The 20,399-nt window shown below is 38.8% G+C and overlaps 1 protein-coding gene across 2 annotated transcripts in view; it reads left to right on the top strand.

Moving 5' to 3' along the window:
- The first annotated feature begins 286 nt into the window (after positions 1-286).
- trip10b (thyroid hormone receptor interactor 10b) overlaps positions 287-20,399 on the top strand; it is a 22,482-nt gene continuing 2,369 nt past the window's right edge. Inside the window, exons 1-14 of one of the 2 annotated variants that reach the window (XM_051386628.1) lie at positions 287-610; positions 7,812-7,927; positions 8,066-8,119; positions 9,069-9,216; positions 9,335-9,397; positions 10,476-10,580; positions 10,873-11,001; positions 11,208-11,354; positions 12,337-12,498; positions 15,169-15,192; positions 17,090-17,199; positions 18,723-18,855; positions 18,960-19,027; positions 20,230-20,336. In XM_051386628.1, coding sequence (XP_051242588.1) covers positions 587-610; positions 7,812-7,927; positions 8,066-8,119; positions 9,069-9,216; positions 9,335-9,397; positions 10,476-10,580; positions 10,873-11,001; positions 11,208-11,354; positions 12,337-12,498; positions 15,169-15,192; positions 17,090-17,199; positions 18,723-18,855; positions 18,960-19,027; positions 20,230-20,336 — 1,390 coding nt within the window. In that variant the 5' untranslated portion in view covers positions 287-586. The remainder of the gene's footprint in view (positions 611-7,811; positions 7,928-8,065; positions 8,120-9,068; positions 9,217-9,334; positions 9,398-10,475; positions 10,581-10,872; positions 11,002-11,207; positions 11,355-12,336; positions 12,499-15,168; positions 15,193-17,089; positions 17,200-18,722; positions 18,856-18,959; positions 19,028-20,229; positions 20,337-20,399) is intronic. The other variant, XM_051386629.1, reaches the window with a different exon arrangement.

Here is a 20,399-nt window from a genome sequence, read left to right as displayed (position 1 = left end):
AATGGGTGATTTATTCAACACTTGTCCAGTATAGTTAATGATTTATTTCGGTTTATTTTCCCTCAGGTGTAGCGTTATAACTGAAGTGTTGTGATGCCAGACAATAATACTGTATGTGTTTACTTAAAGGTTCCGGCTTTCAGGAGCGTTTATGAGGAAAATAACCTCCAGCTGCTTCTTTAAGATAAAACAAACAGAGACGCCGCTGGTAGGTTTTCCCACCCGGTCCCCCCCCCTCCCTCTCTCTCTCTCTCTCTCTCTCTCTCTCTCTCTCTCTCTCTCTCTCTCTTTGGGACCCAAACTTGTTTCAGGAAAAAGCGCCTGAACATATTTTTTTCTCTCGCTGGCTGGAAGAAACAAGACAGCCGCGTCCGTGCCAGGGAGAAGGCGTAGACTTCCTCCAAACATTTCCTCCGCCATCTCCACTTTCGAGACTCAAAGTTTTGTGGAATCTTTGTAACGAGAGGAGTTTTTATATCTTCTATTCCTCCTCTTCCTCCACCACCACCACCACCACCACCTGGTTGTTTCTTTCTTTGCCATAGAACAACCGAGAGGATTCCTCCATCTGAACTTTTTTGCAGACATGGACTGGGGAACGGATCTTTGGGTAAGTTTGACAGCTGACACTGAAGAAGAGGAGTCCTCTAAGGAGAAGTCATTACCAAATAACATCCCTTAAGAGTAGGCTGTCCTGCTTATTGTTTTCGTCGACACAATATGTACAGGGGACTTTTTGTTTTCCTTCCACGGTAGGCCCTGGGTTAAGTAATCTTGAAACAACAGCAGGAGTCTTTCTGTAAAGTGTGCAGCCAGAGGATTTCGCAACCCCAGCTGCATACCTTATCTTAAGCAGAGGGGGAAGAGGTTTATTACTCTTTCTGGCGACCTTATCTACCGTGAGCTAAAGGTGTACTCCACCACCTTTTTCTTCTCATGCTTGAACCTGAAGCTTTTTGCTTTGTGACAACACTTCAGGAAGCGTTGAGGTTTTCTGGCAGACTGTCCACCAAATCATGGCTCATTTCTGTTAACTGATGACTTCATCTGGTCAGTGTCTCAGCTGTGAATCACAGTGACTGACATCAGGTCAGACAACCTCCATTAGTCATTACACACACACACACACACACACACACGCACACACAACACCAGTGCCCTCTGTGGAGTCAGTGAGTATTAAAGTAAAGGGACTGAACTTGAGTGGCAACTGATCCAGGTCCGCCAGTAACAATTATTATTTATTTTGATTAGTTTACTGATCAATTGTTTTGTCAAAAATCTACAAAATGTAAGAAATCAGTAAAAATGAGGTCTTCACATTCCTTGTTTTTGTCCGAGCAGCAGTCCAAAACCCAATGACATCCTGTTTACTACCTCACACAACACAGAAAGGCAGGAAATCCTCACATTTGAGAAGCTGAAATAAGAGAAAGTTTGGCCTTTTTGCCCCACAAACTCTTAATCAATTGTCAAAACGGTGAATCTTCTGACAATCGACTAGTCACTAACAGGCCAATCATTTCAGACCTCCACTTTATCGCAGACTGATTTGGAAGATGATTTGCATGCCGTGTGTACAGTGTGTGTTTTAGCTCAAACTAAATATCCAGACGTGAACTGTTTATGATTTTTGGTTTAATGGATCGTGATGAATAGCAAACCTGATTTATTTCCCGAAAATCCTGCTGTGATTGTGGTCAAAGTCTGAGTACATACCTCTGAGATTATTCCACTGTTAAACCCAGACTGGGTGAGGCTGTTGTGTTTAATGCTGCTGTTGTTGAGAAAGAGTTGAAATTCAAAATCCTTCAACAGCTGCTGCTTGGGTGGGTTTGATGGGATCTGATAAACAAGTGGCTTAATCAGACTTAATTGTGGGAAAACCAAAACATATCGTATCTAGAGCTGAAACTATCGCTTGATTATTCCATTACATCAAACATAACTAGTGCAAACTTTGAATTCATGAGGAATTCATTTCCTGATTTATTTTGTGATTAAAGGACCAGTGTGTGGGATTTAGCGGCATCCAATGGTGAAGTTTCAGATTGTAACTGACTGAACACCCCTCGCGCCTGTATTTGATGACCCGGGAATGAGAACAGGCTGTGAAGTGTGTAGGAGAAACTAAAAGTGGCTGTGAAACTCACAAAGAAAGCGAAAGTCCCTAGAGCCAGTGTTTGGTTTGTCCATTCGGGCTACTGCAGAAACATGGTGATTTAACATTGTGGACTCCTTGAAAAGTGACCTGTGTATGGGCTCTATAGATAGAAACGGCTTATTCTAAGGTAACAAAAACACAACAATTCCTATATTCAGGTCATTATACACTAATAAAAACATTCCATAATTGTTTGGTCCCTCTGTGGCGAATGCAAGGAAATGGTGGCATCTTAGTAACGCTTGTTTTGTCTCATCAACAATCCAAAAACTGAAGATAATTAGTTTACTGTCATTTTGGACAAAAAGCAGGAAATTCTCACATTTGAGAGGCTGGAACGAAGCAGTCAATGTTTGGCATTTGTGCTCGATAGATTATTAAAATAGTTGCTTAATTGTATGTTTCTTTTCTAACCATTTCGTAAGTTTTAATGCCGCAAACCCAGATTTATTAAATCTTTTTGACAACTAGCCAGTAGTCACTAAGAACTTTACAGAGCTAACGTTAGCGTGCTAATACGTAATGGGTGAATAGGTAGATGCTGTTTAATATTGAGGTAAACTGGGAAGATATTAAATTATATTTCATAAACAATAACACACTATACCCCAAATCACAAAACATCAGTGACATTTTGCTAAATGATGAACACATTTGTTAGACTATATTTCTCTATAATGCATATAAATAAAACAAAATGATACCTACATTTTCAAAGGGTTGGTGGCTAATATTCACTTCCTCACTAAAACTGTTAAAAAAAGTTATGGTTGAGATTGTGATGCTACAGTAACTTCCTGTTTGCACAGCTGATTACTTTCTACACGTTTCCTAGCAACCAATAAAGTCTTTACTAGCTGAGACACTACAGATTTCATTTTGATGGCTGAAACAGTCTAGTAGTTACTAAGAGCTTTACACAAACTTAAAGACTGATGTATGGATAGATGGTGTAACTCATTCCTGTTTTGTAGCTTTCATTATGATTGAGGTGTAACTGCTCTCAGATCAGCCTGGATCAGGAAACACGCTTCTGTGTTTCGTCACAGTGAGGGGTGGGACTAGTCCGACTGGTTCCAGGGTTTGGAGAAGCCCCTGGGACCGTCAGTCACAGGGCGGAGGTTCACACTGAGCTAATGATTATCTCATTCCTGAACCCTTTCTGTGTCGCTATCAGTATTTCCTCCTCTCACACAAACATGCAAATGCACTACAGTAAAGCAATGGGGCGTAGCAACAGGAGTGGTAAATGCATGCAGTAATATATCTTAAAGGTGCTTCATAAGCTCTTTAATATCCCCATCAACATCTGTTTGCCTCGTTCCACTCTCCTTCCTGTTGCAGGTTTTAACTGGCCAAATGTGTATTTCACTTCATCTTCCTCTTATATTTTCTAATCCTGTTCCTTCTTCCTTCCCTGCCTCCTCCCAGTTCTCTCGTATCCAGGACATTGCTAACTGTGTTACTGTATGATCTCCATTTAGCTCCCCCCTCCTCTGAGGACTCAATATCTATGTCTCTGGCTCCAAAAGACCCTGCAGCCTTTATACACACACACACACACACATGCACGAACAACCAAAAGGTGTAGTCTTTCTTTGTATTTCACAAGGGACACAACAACAGAACCACCCTGTTGCTTTGTGTGTCCAGACTGAACGTGATCATATAATCATACCATTTGGTTTTGTGGTGACGTTCGTCTTCAGTGAGACCTTAACTGTATGTCCTGACACTACGATACAAACCAGTAGGATAAATGTTACCTGTCCAACAGGTTTAAGTGTGTGTGTGTGTGTGTGTGTGTGTGTGTGTGTCTGTGTGTCTGTGTGTGTGTGTGTGTGTGTGTGTGTGTGTGTGTGTGTGTGTGTGTGTTGAAGGCAAGGATGTGTGTAAAGAGAGAGAGAGAGGAATGTTGAAAGGAGAGTTTGCTTTTATTCTCTGTTACACCTTTGTATTTTTTGTGTGTAAGAGAAATTGAAAGAAGGGAGAACTGTGTGTGTGTGTGTGTGTGTGTGTGTGTGTGTGTGTGTGTGTGTGTGTGTGTGTGTGTGTGTGTGACGTGGAGGGTTATTCTTGTTTCTGATCCATCAACAGAAAATGAATCACCAGCTATTTATGTTTTTGTTGGTTGGAAGAATCAAGACATTTTATGATGTGAACTTCTGCTCTGGGAGCCATTTGATGGAGTTTTTATCTACGCCTTCCATGGAGTCCGCCATGTTGAACCGCCATGTTTTCACAATTTCACACAGTGCAAATTATTTTTTATATTTATTATTAATCACAGTAGAGTTGAAACGATTTATCAATGAATTAGTCATCACTTATGGACAGCAGAAACAAATTGTGAACACAACATTGACATATTGTATCAGCACCTTTTCATTTGATAAGGCAAACTTTTGCTTATTTACACATCCAGCACTTAAAGAGCAACATTATCATTCATTTGGATTCATGTTTCTGTGCACCAGATGTATGTAAGTCCTATATTCACCCTTTTAGCTCTAGTTTTGGTCTCTACCGTCTCCTGAGAGAAACATCTTGCTCTTTACCTGTTAAATGCTCCACTATGTTAACCAGCCAGTCTGTTGTTTGGTTCTCAGCAGGTAGTGCACACTGGGTTATTCAAACGTTTTTTGCTGAAAACATTCGCCTGCTGCTGAAAATGAAACTATGAGAGCTGTGAGAGGGAACTAGAACAGTAAAGTTGTGGCCCGGAAAGCTAAACAATGAGCTGAAAGTTGATAAAAAAAAAAGCTCCATAAAGCAGAGAGAAGCTGCAGATTTAGCTGATAATTCTCTGTAGATTCACAGGAACGACCCCTTTTACATTGTAGTGTTGTTTTCTTGTTGTCATTTAATTTATTATAAAAAACAATTATAGTCGCTTTAATGATGAATTAGTCATTTAAGTCACTTTAAAGCAAAAATGTTAAATATCAAAATAATGAGCAGATTAATCAGTAATGAAAATATTTGTTACTTGCAGCCCTACAGTATATCTCTGGTTTATTTTCTAAAAAATATTTTATCAGCCATCGTTGTTCTCTGTCACACACCGTAGTGTAGGAAAATCAGATATGGTGGAAGCAGAGAGAATTTATGCATCTTTATCGACAGGATATTGAATACAGTTTACAGATAGAAAGTTAGACAAAAACATGAATTTCAACATAAAGAACATGTACAGAATAAGCAGAAAAAGACTGGAAAACCACAGTTAAATGAAAAATACACTGCATATCATTTTTAGGTCAATAAAATATCAGAAAGATGCTCATCACACTTTCCCTGCGAACACAAGGTGATCTCATCAAAATGCTATTTTGTGTGACAAACAGTCAAAATCCCCCAAAATTCTGTTGTGTTTCACAGAAGTCAAAGAAAAGCAACAAATACGCACATTTGAGGAGCTGTAGAACTAGACAATATTTGGCATTTTGGAAAAATACAAGGATACATTTCAAGGATACAAGGTTTTTAAAATGTCATGTACAACACAGGGTTGTTTATTGAAATTCAGGTTGTAGTTCCCTTTATGCTCATAAAACAAAATATATACAAAAAGTCTTTTTAGTAACATAAAGCAGAAAAATAGTGTTTTGTTGAGAATAAATTGAACATTCTCACAGCCTGAGGGAAGAAACTGTCTTTAAGTCTGGTGTTACGGCAGCGGAAGCTTCTGTACCTCTTCCCAGATGTCAGCAGGCTGTGGATGGGTGGGTGCTGTCTTTTGGTATCCTTCTGGCTCTGCACCGGCACCTCACCAATATCCCTGGTGCTGGGTAGATGATGATCTTCTGGGTGGTTTTAATCACCCACTGCAAAGTCCTCCCGTCCTGGACTGTGCACATGCCAGGTTGTGATGTTTCCAGTCAGGGTGCTTTCTGTCGTTCCTCTGTAAAAGTTAACAAGAAGTCAGCACAGGAATTATCCTTTGTTAAGTTTCCTTGAAGTTATAATGTCTAACGTTTCCACATTAAAATCTATATAGGCCTATGTTACCGGTATATATTTTGTTGAGTTGTTTTATCCCAAATGTTTCTAAGAATGTTCAAATTCAGAGATCTATAATTTTATTCAGGTAACGGTGTGTTTCACCAGTCGCCTGTCAGTGGCGTCATATCATCTTTGCGCATGTTCCAGTGTTGTGGTTGTTTTTAGATCTTGGTCGTTGCTTACTATATATTTTAACCAGTTGAAGGATTTTAGTCATCAGACATCTGGATCTTAAGTTATCAGAGGAACGAGCTCAGTTTACGTTAGCAGCAGTTCGGCTCGCAGGCCCTCCAGGATGTTCTTTGTCTGCCAAACACTGTTGGAGAAACACAGATTTTTAAGGGGAAACTACTTTATTCAGTGTTTTTATCGGTTTTAATCACTGGGTCGGTTTGTGTTGGAGAGGAGGAGACCTCTGCGGATAATTTTGCTCCCGGTAGAAACCTCCTGTGATCCTATGATTCTTTATGCTGTCATCAAACTTCGTCTTTTGTTATTGTTTTCATGTTAGAGACCCCTTAGTGGCAGAAACTACATAATGTACAAATACAGTTGTTTCTGTGCATTCTTAACCAGTGTGAGATTAGGTTCTCTGTGATGTTGATTCCCAGGAATCTAAAACTGTTCACCTCAGCTCCACTGATGTAAACAGGGGTGTGTGTCTTTTCCTCCTTTTTCCTAAAATCAACAATCCTCCTCCTGCTGCTCCTTGGTTTTGCGGAGCAGCAGGAGGTTGTTTTCTGTGCACCACTCTGCAAGATTGTTGACGTCCACCCCATATGAAGTCTCATCTTTGTTTTAAATCGGGCCGATTATGATGGTATCATCTGCAAATAGAGTTGTTTCCATGTCGGGGGATACAGTCCTGGGTGTACAGCGTGAATAGTCATAATTTTCTGTCGGCCACTAATGGATTGATCAACCAGGTGCTGACATCAGCAGACACTTGTTATGTTAAAATAAGATAAGATAAGATAATTTGGGTGTTACAGCAGCAGAAGTACAAAATAAATACAGATAAATATTTAAATATGAAGATAAAAATTTAAAGTTACTGGCAATAACAGTACACATACAGTAGCCACTGCTAGTGTTGTACTTGAGGTAATAGTGCAGCACCGTCTCAAGCAAAGTGGAAAAAGCCACATACAGTATAGTTCCTTAATTGTTCTCTGTCTGACTTGTACTGCAGCCAGCTTCACTTCTTGTTTCGGAGGCTTTTCGCTTTCAGTCTGGTCTTCAGTAGATGAAACACTGAGGTCATGTGACAGACTGTCCAGAATGTAACACAGTTTGACCTTAAAAATCTTGTGGGTCTCATTGTGTGTGTGTGTGTGTGTGTGTGTGTGTGTGTGTGTGTACGGTCAATGTACCGTTGCATTGTCTTTAATTTGGACTGTGCACAAAAATGGGTTCAAGTCCTACACTGATGTAACCACCCTCAACATCGTCATTGTTTCATTTAAAATCCAAAGTGCCGGAGTACAGAGCCAAAACCATGAAAAATGTGCAACCTAGAAACATTTAGACTGTTATGTGGCAGCTGTGTGTTAGAGGTTTGCTGTTTCTGCAGCAATGCCTCCAGTGTTTGTGTGCATATACATGTATGTAAATGTGTTGCTCTATTATGTTCCTCTCTTAGGACCAGTATGATCACATCGACAAGCATACGCAATCAGGGATCGACCTGGTGGAGCGATACATAAAGTTTGTGAAGGAACGGACAGAGATAGAGCAGGGCTACGCCAAGCAACTCAGGTGTGCCTTCGGTTTTTGTAGCCTTGTTTCTGAATGTTCATTTATATTTACATAAATGTATTTGTGTCTTGTGCATGTATGTATGTATGTATGTGTGTGTAATAGAAAGACACTCTGCCTCTTTCCACTGTCTTACAGGAATCTAACAAAGAAATATGCCAAACGAGGGAGCAAGGAAGAGCAAGACTGCAGGTGAGAGAACAATAAAACGTCCTGTTTCCATTATTTTACCTCCAGCCCCCCTTTAATTTTGCATATAAAATTCAGAATCAGAATCTGAGTCGAGTTTATTGCCGAGTAGGTTTTCACATACAGGAAAAGGAATTTACCTTTTCATATATTGGATCATAACAATAGAAATAGTACAAGAAAAGATGAAAGCAAGTCAAGAAGCATGAATAGAAAAAAAGAAAATTGACAATAATATGAAAAAATATTATAAAGGTCCTAAAATACAATATGTACAATATTTAAACAGTTTGCGCAAGAATGTGCAAAATATTGTCCACTGTATTTCACTGTTCAATAAACTCCTTTAGTTACTGGTGCTATGCCTGTCAAGCGTTCCATTCTTGCAGGGCACATATAAAGTAGGAATGATAACAGTGGAAGATTTACCACTCAAAATCACAGTATACGGTGAAACAATAGGTCTTCAATTTCACAGGCAATTTCTAGCTGACAAATTTGGATTGTGACAACTGGAATTAAAAGTTAAGCTTGTACGTTTTATCAGCTGTAGCTAAAACTCAGTGTGAGTTGTGTGAGTGCTTTGTGTATAACAGAAAATCATTTTGAGAATGAGGAATGAATAATAAGTTTGGAAAATGTAGCACTATCTTATGCAAGTTTGGCTGGAGTTTCATGTGTATAAACTTCCCCAAACCAAAATGAGAGCAGGGCAGTTATTCTAAACTTGATTTAGTGGCATGTTGACTCCCAAAGAGTGGACGTTCAAGTCCTGAAAAATCCAAATAATGTAAATCCAAATAAACACCATCCTCCGAACTCTTGAGATACATACTGCACTATCACTTTTTAGAGCCAAATGCACATCGCTTCATCATATGGAGAAATCTAAAGCTCATCAGGCCTGTCCTGCCTAGTTACGGTTGTTGTCTGTCTGTCTTCCCTGCTGCAGATTCAGCAATCACGCATCATTTCAGGAGATCCTGAACGAGCTGAACGATTACGCCGGCCAACGGGAGCTCATCGCCGAAAACATGATCACTGCCATTTGTGTTGAACTCACCAAATACCTTCAGGATCTGAAACAGGAACGCAAAACAGTGAGAGATGGAGGGAGAACACATGAGGGAGGGAGAGAGAGAGAGAGAGAGAAGGGACAATAGGTGTAGCTGGCAGATTGCAGATTGATGTGGTATCTTAAATCTCTTCTCTCCCCAGCACCTATCTGATGCCAAGAAGGCCCAGCAGAATTTAGAGAGCAGCTTTAAGCAACTAGAAAGTGTAAGTCGTGTTGCTTACAGTTGTACAGTTTGGATCACATGATTGTTATTTAAAGTTTGTTCATTAAAAAAAAAGGGGGTATCTCGTAATGCAGATAGATAAAAACAATTTCTTGAAATGTTTCCAGACAAAGAACTGTTTATTTTAGTACTAATTATTAGTGGAAATACAATCCTACCAGTACACATTCTTTACTCAAATAGACATACAGATACTTGTGTTAAAACATACTGCGGTAAAAGAAGAAGTACAGGTTCAACTTCTTTGCTCAAGTAAAAGGGAAAAAGCACAGGCTCGGAAATGTACTCTATAAAAGTAATAATCTTTTGGTTTCTCTGAAGGACATTTCTAGCAGCTGTTTCTGTGAAGAGTGAAATGAACTATAACTGAAGAAGATTATTAGAAATTTGCAGATCCATAAATTCAAGTCTTAACACTTTAGTTTTATTTTCTCAGGTTTAGAAATATCTGACATTTCTGTCTCCTCTGCAGTCCAAAGAGAGGAATGAAATCTGGTTTGTGCTACTGAAAAGACTTGAACAGCAACATCTTTTCTGTCTTTCTGTGTAAACAGTAAATAAACTGTTCACAGCAAGGTCTATGGATAATAGACAATAATGCAGTCATTAACTTTCTAGTAATCTGTAATCATAAATGCTTCTAATGTTTTAATGCTTTAAACACCACTAACCTAATTCCATTCACCTCCATTTTTCTGGGGCTGGCAGAAGAAATGTCTCGCATCTCAAACCCTGGCCAAATTAAAATTAAATTAAATCTATCTGCATTACCGAATACCACCAGAGGTAAATGAGTAAATCTGTCTATTGTTTGTAATTTGTGTTAACTGACCCTTTAACGTAATGTGCATTATTTGGTGGACAGTCCCTTTGCATTTTTAGTACCTAGTGGGATTGAATTACGTGACTTACATAATTGATAATTAAGTTAATTCTTCTAAAGCTCTACTCATTAAAGTGTGTGTGTGTGTGTGTGTGTGTGTGTGTGTGTGTGTGTGTGTGTGTGTGTGTGTGTGTGTGTGTGTGTGTGTGTGTGTGTGTGTGTGCATGCCTTGTAGACTAAGAAGCGCTTTGCCAAGGAGTGGGCGGAGGCTGAAAAAGCCACACAACAAGCAGAGAAAATAGAGAACGACCTCAATGCCACCAGACTCGATGCCGAGAAAGTAAATACACACGCGTTACCTTCAACAACAACTGAGCACTGTTTTTTTTCACCTTTGGTTTTTAAGATATTTTCAGTCATAATCCTTGAACTGTCCTTGTCTGTCTCCCTCTGTGGCTGCTTTCGCCTCCTCGTGTCTCCCATCCCTCCCTCCACTTCCTCCCTACATCTGTTCCTGCATTTCTCCCACTTTGCATTTTGTTTTGCATCTCTTCATTTCTCCCCCTTCCCGCATCCTTTCATCTTCCCCTCCCTTTCTCTTCCATCGTTCCACCTATCTTTTCACTCTGAAGGCCAAGCAGCATGCCCATTCCCGCACACACACAGCGGAGGAGTGCAGGAGCGACTATGCAGCACAGCTCCAGAAATACAACAAGGAACAAAACTTCTTCTACTACTCAGAGATACCGCAGATCTTCAATGTGAGACAAAGACATATAAACACACACATTCACAATGCAGTACAACTGGGCAGAGCCCACACACTTGCTTAAAACCGAACACACCCTTATATTGTTTTCTAAATACAACCCTCCTCCAGTGTTTTCATATGCAACTGAATATACAATAATAAACAGACAGTGTGAATAGTATATGATATTTAAGCAGGTTGTTGTGTGTCGGACAGAAAATGCAGGACATGGATGAGCGGAGGATTCGGCGAATGGCGGAGGGCTACTGCCAGTTTTCAGACATTGAGAAGAAGGTGCTGCCCATTATCTCCAAGTGTCTAGAGGGAATCTCTGCAGCAGGGGTGAAAATTGATGAGAAAAAGGTAAACGTTTGGTTAGATGCTTGTTAGACTATACGTGTCTTTGTATGTTATGTATACAGAAGCAACAAGACTGGCAAACAGCCGAGACTGCAGGAAGTCACTGCACCTGGCTAAGAAACAGTCCCATACATGTGTTTCTAGGCTTTATGTAATTTTTAAGTATACACACATCATCTTACTCTTGAGAAGAAAGTCAAACTATTCCTTTTAATAATGCTGCTGACCTCTTTAAAGGTGCTCCTTGGAGTTTTCTTGTCAACAAACAAACGTTATGTTTACATTCAGTGTTGCTCACCAAGATGCGTGTTTGTAAAGCCAAATGCAGCATTGTTGACATCCATGTTTATTTGCTTGCAGTCGTCTTCTTCTTCTTCCCTGCCTTTGCTGGCACATGGCTGCATGCATTGATGTGTTACTGCTTCCTGTGGATCAGTGGAATACTGTAAAACCATTGGCAGGACAGTGTATTGCGTCAAATACAAGTGTATGTGACTCCAATAACAAAAGCTCCATACTGAGAGTCAGAAACTACACATCTAGAACTTGCATTTTGCAATGTGTCGGTATCATACCTATTTTTGTGCATGTTTTCTGTTGTATAGAGTATGTTGTCTCAGTACATGGAAAACAGGTTAACATATATTACACATAGTAAACACTTGATCTGATGATAACAGATTCAGTGTCAGAAAGTCAGCTAGTTACCAAAACCGCTGGAATGAGTTTCTTTTTCTATATACATTAGCTTTTTAGGTTTAAAGCCTAAGCACTCACTCACACTGTAAATGAGGGTCATTTCCAGTGAAGTTTGCTGTTTTGCTGTTTTATCTTGCTCAGTACATCTCTTTAGTACTAATGGGTTTATGTTAGAAAACTAATACCTAATATATTCTTACAAAACTCAAATATCCACTACCGGCTGGTCTCGATTGAACACCTGCTTGTAACTCTGAACCCACATGGACTGTTTGTCTCCCTGCAGGACTCGATATTGTTCATAGAGCAGCACAAGTCTGGTTTTGAGCGGCCTGCAGATGTGGAGTTTGAGGACTACACCCAAGGAATCAAACCAGCAACCTCTGACTCCAGCCTCAACCCACCCAAAGTGCGTGCCAAGCTTTGGCCTTTCAGCAAGAAGCACAAGGTAAATTTGCACACATTAGATTTTCTTCTTCTTTGAGTTTGCATAAGTGAATATTTTGTCTCAAGGACACTGCCCTTCCCCTCTCTGCCTGCTCCTCTGCTTCTGCATTAGACAACCTGAAAGTCTTCTCTGCCCTGTTCTCCAAATGTGGCTCAACTAATCTGGGTTAACAAGTTAATATCAGGCTAAAATTATAATTTCTAATCCATATATCCTGGTTGTTTAGACGCAGGTTGATTTGGTAGTCTTTCTTGAAACATTGTGTGCTCTTATTTTGAAATAAAAGCAACATACATAGTATTGCCTGGAAACAATAATGAGCACTCATATAATTGAGTTATGATTATTATGAGAGTGCTTCACAGTTTTAAATTGAAGCCTTAGACATATTCTAACGTTGAAATTAAAACCTGTAAAAAACTCTCAAATTTAATTCACTCTAAAAACACAGATAAAATGGTTTAATGTTCACAAATCTGATTTAAATAATTACATATAACTTATTTACTCACTCCAGTTTACATTTGATTGCATGACGCACGTTCATTTTATACATATTAGTGTTTAAATCAGCATTGTTAATAAGATGCAATATGTAACTGATAATAGGGCAAGACCTGCATCTTGGTCACACACTGAGTTACCTGATGAAGAGGTAATGTCGAAACATCATAGTTTATAGTCGATAAATCTTTTTTTACTCTATTGAGTCTGCAGGTGGCTTTATTCTTGATATTGTTATATAATTTTGGGATGTGGCACCATCACCAATACTGCTTTGTTTTTGCTGTATATTATACTTTATAGTTATAGGAAGCTGTAAATGTAAGTGTTAAATGGTGACAATTACACCGGCAGATTATGATTGTTTCTTAAAAGGTATATTATTATTATTATTGTATATTTTTCTTATTGTCAGAAAATTCCATGAAAAGACCAAAACCAACAAAGTATTATTTCAACCTCAGTGCTTTCAGACATTTAATCTCTAGAGTGAAGTTAATTTTTAAAAACACAGTTATTTCTAAACAGCAACAGCTGCAGTTTGTAGCAAACGTTCCTCAAACAGGAGTAAATAATGCATCTGTTAGGGACTATTTTCAGTCAGGGATTGGTACACATTTTGCATGCAAGGGATTTTTTTATGGCACCGATGAACTACAATGCCCATGTGGATTAAAGAAAGAAACATGTTACCCAGTGCAACAGTGTGGCTGACTGATGTGTTTTTAATCGTTTTTGGACAAACAATAGAAGTGTGTGGCTCAGAGGAATAAGATGTATCAGGCTTTGTTAGTAGGATTTGTTGCCATAAGAACATAAATATGACCAGACTTATCCTTTTAATAACTGTTTTAATTTCAGTTAATAATTGCATCAACATTTCTGAGTACACTAATAGGTGTCATGTTACAGCTAACTGTGGACAAACCTGTATTTTTCAGGGTTGACAACATTGTAGAGAGCTTTAGAAGACATTGAAGACAGCTTTAAAGAACTTCAGCTGTCAAATACATACAGTGAGCACAAACCAGCTCCCTTATCTTGGTCCTGCTGATTGCTGAAGAAGTTTAAAATACTCTCACACGATCTCATAACAATGCTTTAAAACGCACACACGCACACAGACACACACATGAAACTCAGCACACATTCCACTCATGTCTTACCCCGCCACCCTGTTGCCCTCAGGGGCCAATTCTAATTCCACTGTGCTGCACAGACTTGCCCCAAAACACCCCTTGTTCTCTCTTTAACTCTCTATCCACTTTACTACAGAAATCCTCTTTTTGACTCCCTCTTCTTCTAATTTTCTCTTTCCTTTGCTTCTCTTCCTCTGCTCCCTGTTCCTCCTACCTTGTCTTTTTTCTCTTCAGTTCGTCCCTCCGTCTTTCTCTCCCCCATCCCCTTTCCCGCCGGGCAGCAACCCCCTTTCCCTCCACCTTTCCAAGCTGCAGCACTCCCCTCTCTCTCTTTGTCTGAGAGAGTTTAATCGCTCTGTCAAACCCAGGATTTCCACCTTAAAGATATTACACAAACAGCACTCGGTGAGTGACGACATCTGCTCAGGTCCCCCCCCCTCATGTACTGTATATGTCTCATTGATGCTGTTCATTTAAAAAAAGCTGTTACATCTTGACGTTCATATTCTGTCACTGTGCTTTAGTAAAAACTGTTAAAAAAGAGAAGTTGAGATAACTCTTAATTTCAAGGCATATGTCTTCAGTCAGTCTTTAGTCAAACTAAAACGTTTTTGAATGAACTAAAACACGCTTTGCCAATCTTAAATCTTCTGTTGAGATAATTTACTTTTCGTCTTTAGAAAAACTTAAATCTTTTGAGGTTTAGAAACAAAAAATCCGGTTTTCAAAACATATTCAGTGAGCTGTTTTTCATTATTTGGGTGCTTGAAAATTAAATAGTTGCAATTAAAAATATTAAATTGTTTTTATACTTTAATAAGTTTTAACAGTTTTTGAAAATACAGTTGTTGTTTTTTTCTTTTCAAAACTTAACAGTTTGACTTCAAACTCCAACATTTAATGAAGACAGTTGCCTTGAGACTACCTGTAAAGTGTACCATGCTTGTTAATGTAAAAGTGTGTTTCCCATGAGGTGTGTTTGTTGTATACCTATCTGATACTGAATGTCCCCTTTCTCTGTGTCCAGATATCACATGCTGAAAAGCACACGGTAACACTTATTATGGTTACATAGAGGGTAGACGTAAAAGGTGCTTAAATAACAGTATTCTGGTGCTGGATTGTTTTCAAATACTATTAAAGGAGTACCTCTACTCTAACTCATGCTGCACTGACCCGTATGGGGAACATGGAGGGAATAAAGGCCCGGTCACATCTTTGAGAAAGTGCCTAAATTGGACCAAAAACCCATAATTCAGCACAACCCTAACCACAACATAACCCTAACCCTAAATCTTTTGGCATTTTTTTAATCCATTTTAACAAGGACATTGTCTGCACTGTTTTCTCAGCGTTAAAAAAAAAAAAGCCACTTCCCACTGTAAAGAACTCACCCAGATGAGCCAGATTTTTGGGCCAGTATGCGTCATGTGACGGATGCCATGGCTGTAATTACACGGTTCGGCCACTATGTCAAATTGGCTTCAAAGCCTGCGCTGTTCCTGGGGAAAAATGTTTGTTAGCAAGCTAGTTGGCTAGTTAGTCAGTTTGTGCTGCTCTCGTATTACCATTACATTTACAAAAAAATAATTACCCAGCCATCTCTGAAAACCCAGAAGTTTGTTTAACAAAATGTCTCGATGATCTGAGACTCTTCTAACAACCTGGATTAGAAAAAATATTCCATCTGCAAAAAAGGTTGTTGACCTGTTTCTGAAGTTATGACTATATTTCCTAATCCATCTAATTAGAAATGACATACGCCTTTACTCAGAACACAAACAAAGTATTAACATGTTACTGTGTCTGAAAATATAAAATATTAGATGATTGAACGACCTTGTTCGCCTTTCCAAGATAGCCGGGTAATTCTTTTTTCAGATAATTGGATGTTCAGCGCTGTGACTCAGATGTAATGGTAATATATGAGTGATCAAATCCACTGATTGCTCCAATTCCAGTATAATGAGGTTAATTTTCTGCGACATTTTGCTGTTTAAATGCAGATGTGACCGGGCTTTATTCTCATCAGTGATCACAGCTGAGTGTGGTCAGCGGCAAAATTATTTGCCTAAGTGCAGTTACTCCTCAATTTACAAAATAAAATTCATTTTTCTCATGGCACAGGGGACTACATTTCTATTCAGGGAACAGTATTAACTTTCTCTTCAAACTGAATACCAGAGAGCCAAGTCTTTATTCTGTGATGCCATACTGATATTTAACTTTTAATTCCCTCTATTGAGAACAACAAACAAGCCTCTGATATTGCGCACAATGTTTAATGTATATTTCATTTGACAGCAGAACCACAACTATCCAAACTACAAAACAGCTCCACATCATTATGTGTAGTACTTCATATTGTCTTTGTAGCTTAAACTTAAAGGGTCAGTTCATCCACATTACAATAATATATATTTTCCTGCTACTTCCAGTGGTATCTGGCCATGCAACAGCAAATTTCCTATACTTTGGAGAAATACTCACAGTTTATTGTAAAAACTGGGCTTCTGCTTTTAACTTAGGATTTAGAGAAAATCATCCTTGCTTTTTGTGCTAGTTTAGCTCAAATTAGTGCAGAAGTCAGCAAAATAGCAAGATATTTTAGCATTTCAAAGGTGAAAAATAAGAACTAAAGTTGATTGTGCTTTTGACATTGTGACTCCTCAACATAGGAACTCTGTCTCAAACTCTTAGAATTGAATTTAAATCAATTAATAAAAAATCATCACAAGTTTGTGTCCTTGACAGAATAATTATGTGGCTCTCTATTGTTGAGTTTCTTTGCAGTAATCTGTCGGTCTGTGTGTAGATGTTGTATTAGCGGTGGGAAAGAGAGACAAGGAGGAGTGACATCTGGTGGTGAGCTTTGATAAAGTTGTTGTATACATGATGCTTAGAATAGTTGTTGTGTGTGTTTTTGGATTGTGTGTGTGTGTCTGTAGCCCCCTGCTGCAGAAGATTTCTCTCACCTTCCTCCGGAGCAGAGGAAGAAGAGGCTGCAGGGGAAGATTGATGATATCACTAAAGATCTGCAGAAGGCGCAGGACCAAAGGTGACGACAGCAGCACGGGCATCTCTAAGGCCTGAAAACACAGACTTACTCTGTTTTGTCATTTTACTATCAGAAATATGCAGCTGAGTATTAGTTTTAATTCATGGTGTTTAGTGTGATCATTTGAAGTTGTTTGGGGCAGCATAGATTGGACCTAATGTGGTGGTAACACCTAATGTGACCTGAATTTTACACAAAAATACATTATTTCTGGATATGTTTTCGGATCTGATGGGAACCATTTTAACCCAAAACGACACAATATAACAATATAAGTTATCACGTTATAACATGAAACATTTGAGGTTATAAATAGTATATAAAAAATTAAGTTTCCTGTAATAATGTGTGTTGTAATAACGTGAAAACATTATTATAACGTTTAACTTTTTCACATTATAAAGTGATACTGATCTGTTGTTGCAATTTCAAGCTTTTAGATTTACTTTAAAACCATCATCAGGAGGAGGTCAACCTTTTGAAACAGCAACAATACCGGTGTCCCTTTTGGAGCAACTCTACTTTTAAATATCAGTGCATTTCCTGGTTAATTAGTTCAGCTTGAATTAATTGGAAATCTTGGAAACTGCAGAGATGAAAAACATTCTTAAAAGCTGCTGAAGTATTTAAGCATGAATATCCATGACTAAATTAGCAGCAACCAAAGTTCAGGTTTGGGAAAATAAATCCCCTAATTATTATTTATTAAGAGTTTAACATTGAGCTAATCTGCTTTGTCTGGTCTGTGTTGCTGTGGTCTGATCAGATTTGATTAACAGCGGTCTTGTGACATAAGTAACAATCCTAACTAACTGTAATAAACACGTGGTAAAAGAGCAGAGATACAGTAAAAACACAGATACAAACATCGCTCATGTGAAATTACCAAAGCAGTTTCAACTTTGGCAGATAATTGTGTGTCAATATAGGACTCCCATATACGTTGTGCCTTTAATTTGTTGTATTATCAAATAAATTAACCAAATCAAGTCTCTCACAGTTCTCAGGTGACAGTCATGTCCAAATGTTAGTTGAGATACGTATGACCAAAGTTGTCAACATACTTCAGGTCTGAGGCTTCATGGTTTGAACTTGGGCACTTTGTTTCAATGAAGGGACATTTTAATGCTGCAGCATACAGGGATATTTTGGACAATAGTGTGCTCCTAATTTGGTGGCAACAGTTACATGTTTCCTGTTTCAGAATGACCATACCCCTGTGCACAAAGCCAGGTCCATAAGGAAATGTTTTTCCATTTTGGTGTGGAAGAACTTGACTGTCGGGGAGCCCCAGCTTCAACCCCTTCCACCACCTTTGGGATAAATTGTAACTGCGAGCCAGGCTTTTTCACCCCTCAATAGTTCCTGACCTCACTAATGTCATAAACAGTAGTATGGCATGTATTTCCACATCTACCCATCCCTCCTGTTCTTATCAGCAGTGTTGCACAAGAGAGAAACTTCCTCAATGAGTGCTCGCAATTCCAAAACAATAACCCTTTCCTCCCTCCGTCTGACCTCAGTGACGCACTGGAGAAGATGAAGGGTGTGTATGAGCAGAATCCACAGATGGGAGACCCCTCCAGTCTGGAGCCTCAGATCACAGAAACGGCCCAGAACATAGGCCGTCTGAGGGGAGAGCTCGCCAAATATGAGGTTATCACACACACGTACACATGCTGATATCGTGTGCATGACAGATCACATTACAGTGGTGTACATTTGGGCAAGTCTTGACATCTATTGCTGGTTCGTCACAGACGTGGCTGGCAGAAGCCGTGGGAGGAGATGAATCTTCCAACACCATCAACAACAATACTCAACATGGGTAAGACCTGTATTTGAAGGAGTAGGTTGACATTTTGGGAAATACACTCATTCGCTTACTTTTAAAGGACCCGTGTGTGTAACATTTAGGAGGCTCTATTGGAAAAAAATGAATATAATATGGATACCAGACTGACTGTGGGTTAGACAATGTTTTACAACATCAATGTTACAGTGGACACATTTCAGTAGAAAGTGAGAATTGAAGATTACATTTGTTGTAAACAGTTGAAGGGATCCTTAAGTGAGATTTTAAATATATAATTAACTAGAATTGTTTATAATGGATGTAATCAATATTTAGAAGGAAATTTGCAACTACAAGTGATTCATCTGTACTTTTTTGCATTGTTTGAATCACAGTTTGTCAGAACTGGCATGAAGATATGCAGCAGGACAGTGCTGTTATTCTCTCTCTCTCTTCCTCTTCTAACAGTGTAGATAAGCTAGCAAGTTAATTAAATAAGACAATGAAAGATGAGTAGTTAAGATAGTAAAAGATAGCAATAAAACCAATCAGATTATGAAATACGACACAAAAGAACTGATAATGATAAAACAGCAAAATGTTTATAAAACAATATAATGGTCAGTAATGTTGATCAAACAGAAATAAAAAAAATATATATATATATTAAAAATAATGATGATATGATGATGATAATTAAGTATTCAAATTAAAACTAAAAATGCGAGTTCTGCCTGGAAACATTTAGCTGTACGTCGTTGGCAACATGTACTAAGGTTAGCACAAGCTAATGAAACACTGGAGCTGGAAGAGCCACCTGCGTCCTGTACATCGGTTGTTTGGGAACAATTACTAGCTACAAGAGCGACAGAGAGTTGAAGATGAGACCAGGAGGGTGTGTCAGTGTTGCTCCACTATTGTATATGAATGGAAACATGTCGAACATACTAATGCACATTCGCACATGTTAATGTTAATAGACTTCCTTATGCATTAGTTGATTTTTTTTCCCCGCTGTACCAAACTGTGACTCGTGAACCGGGGTATGAACCAAATCTTGACTTCTGTGTACAGTTACACTCCCACACAGTGGCATCAAGTATTGGCAATAAAGCAAATAAAGGTATTTCCCGAAATGTTGACCTATTTCAATAAATGTGAACGTGTGTAGCAGAATACGTTGAGAAAGTAACATGTATCAATTGTTTTGTTTTCTTGGATGTGTGTTTTTTCAGGATTGTAGCAGCTGACCAGTCTCAGAACATCTATACAGATTTTGAAGACGAGTTCGACGACATAGAAACTCCTGTTGGCCAGTGCACGGCTCTGTACACATTTGAAGGTATGCTGTAATATTCACACTCCACTTGTTCATAAATAGATCCCATTTTAGCCTTTTTTATAT

This window comes from Dicentrarchus labrax, unplaced genomic scaffold (assembly GCF_905237075.1).
Source record: "Dicentrarchus labrax unplaced genomic scaffold, dlabrax2021, whole genome shotgun sequence".
Taxonomy (NCBI): Eukaryota; Metazoa; Chordata; class Actinopteri; family Moronidae; genus Dicentrarchus; species Dicentrarchus labrax.
The sequence above is the reverse complement of the archived record's forward strand: the minus strand, read 5'-3'. Positions and strand labels throughout refer to the sequence as shown.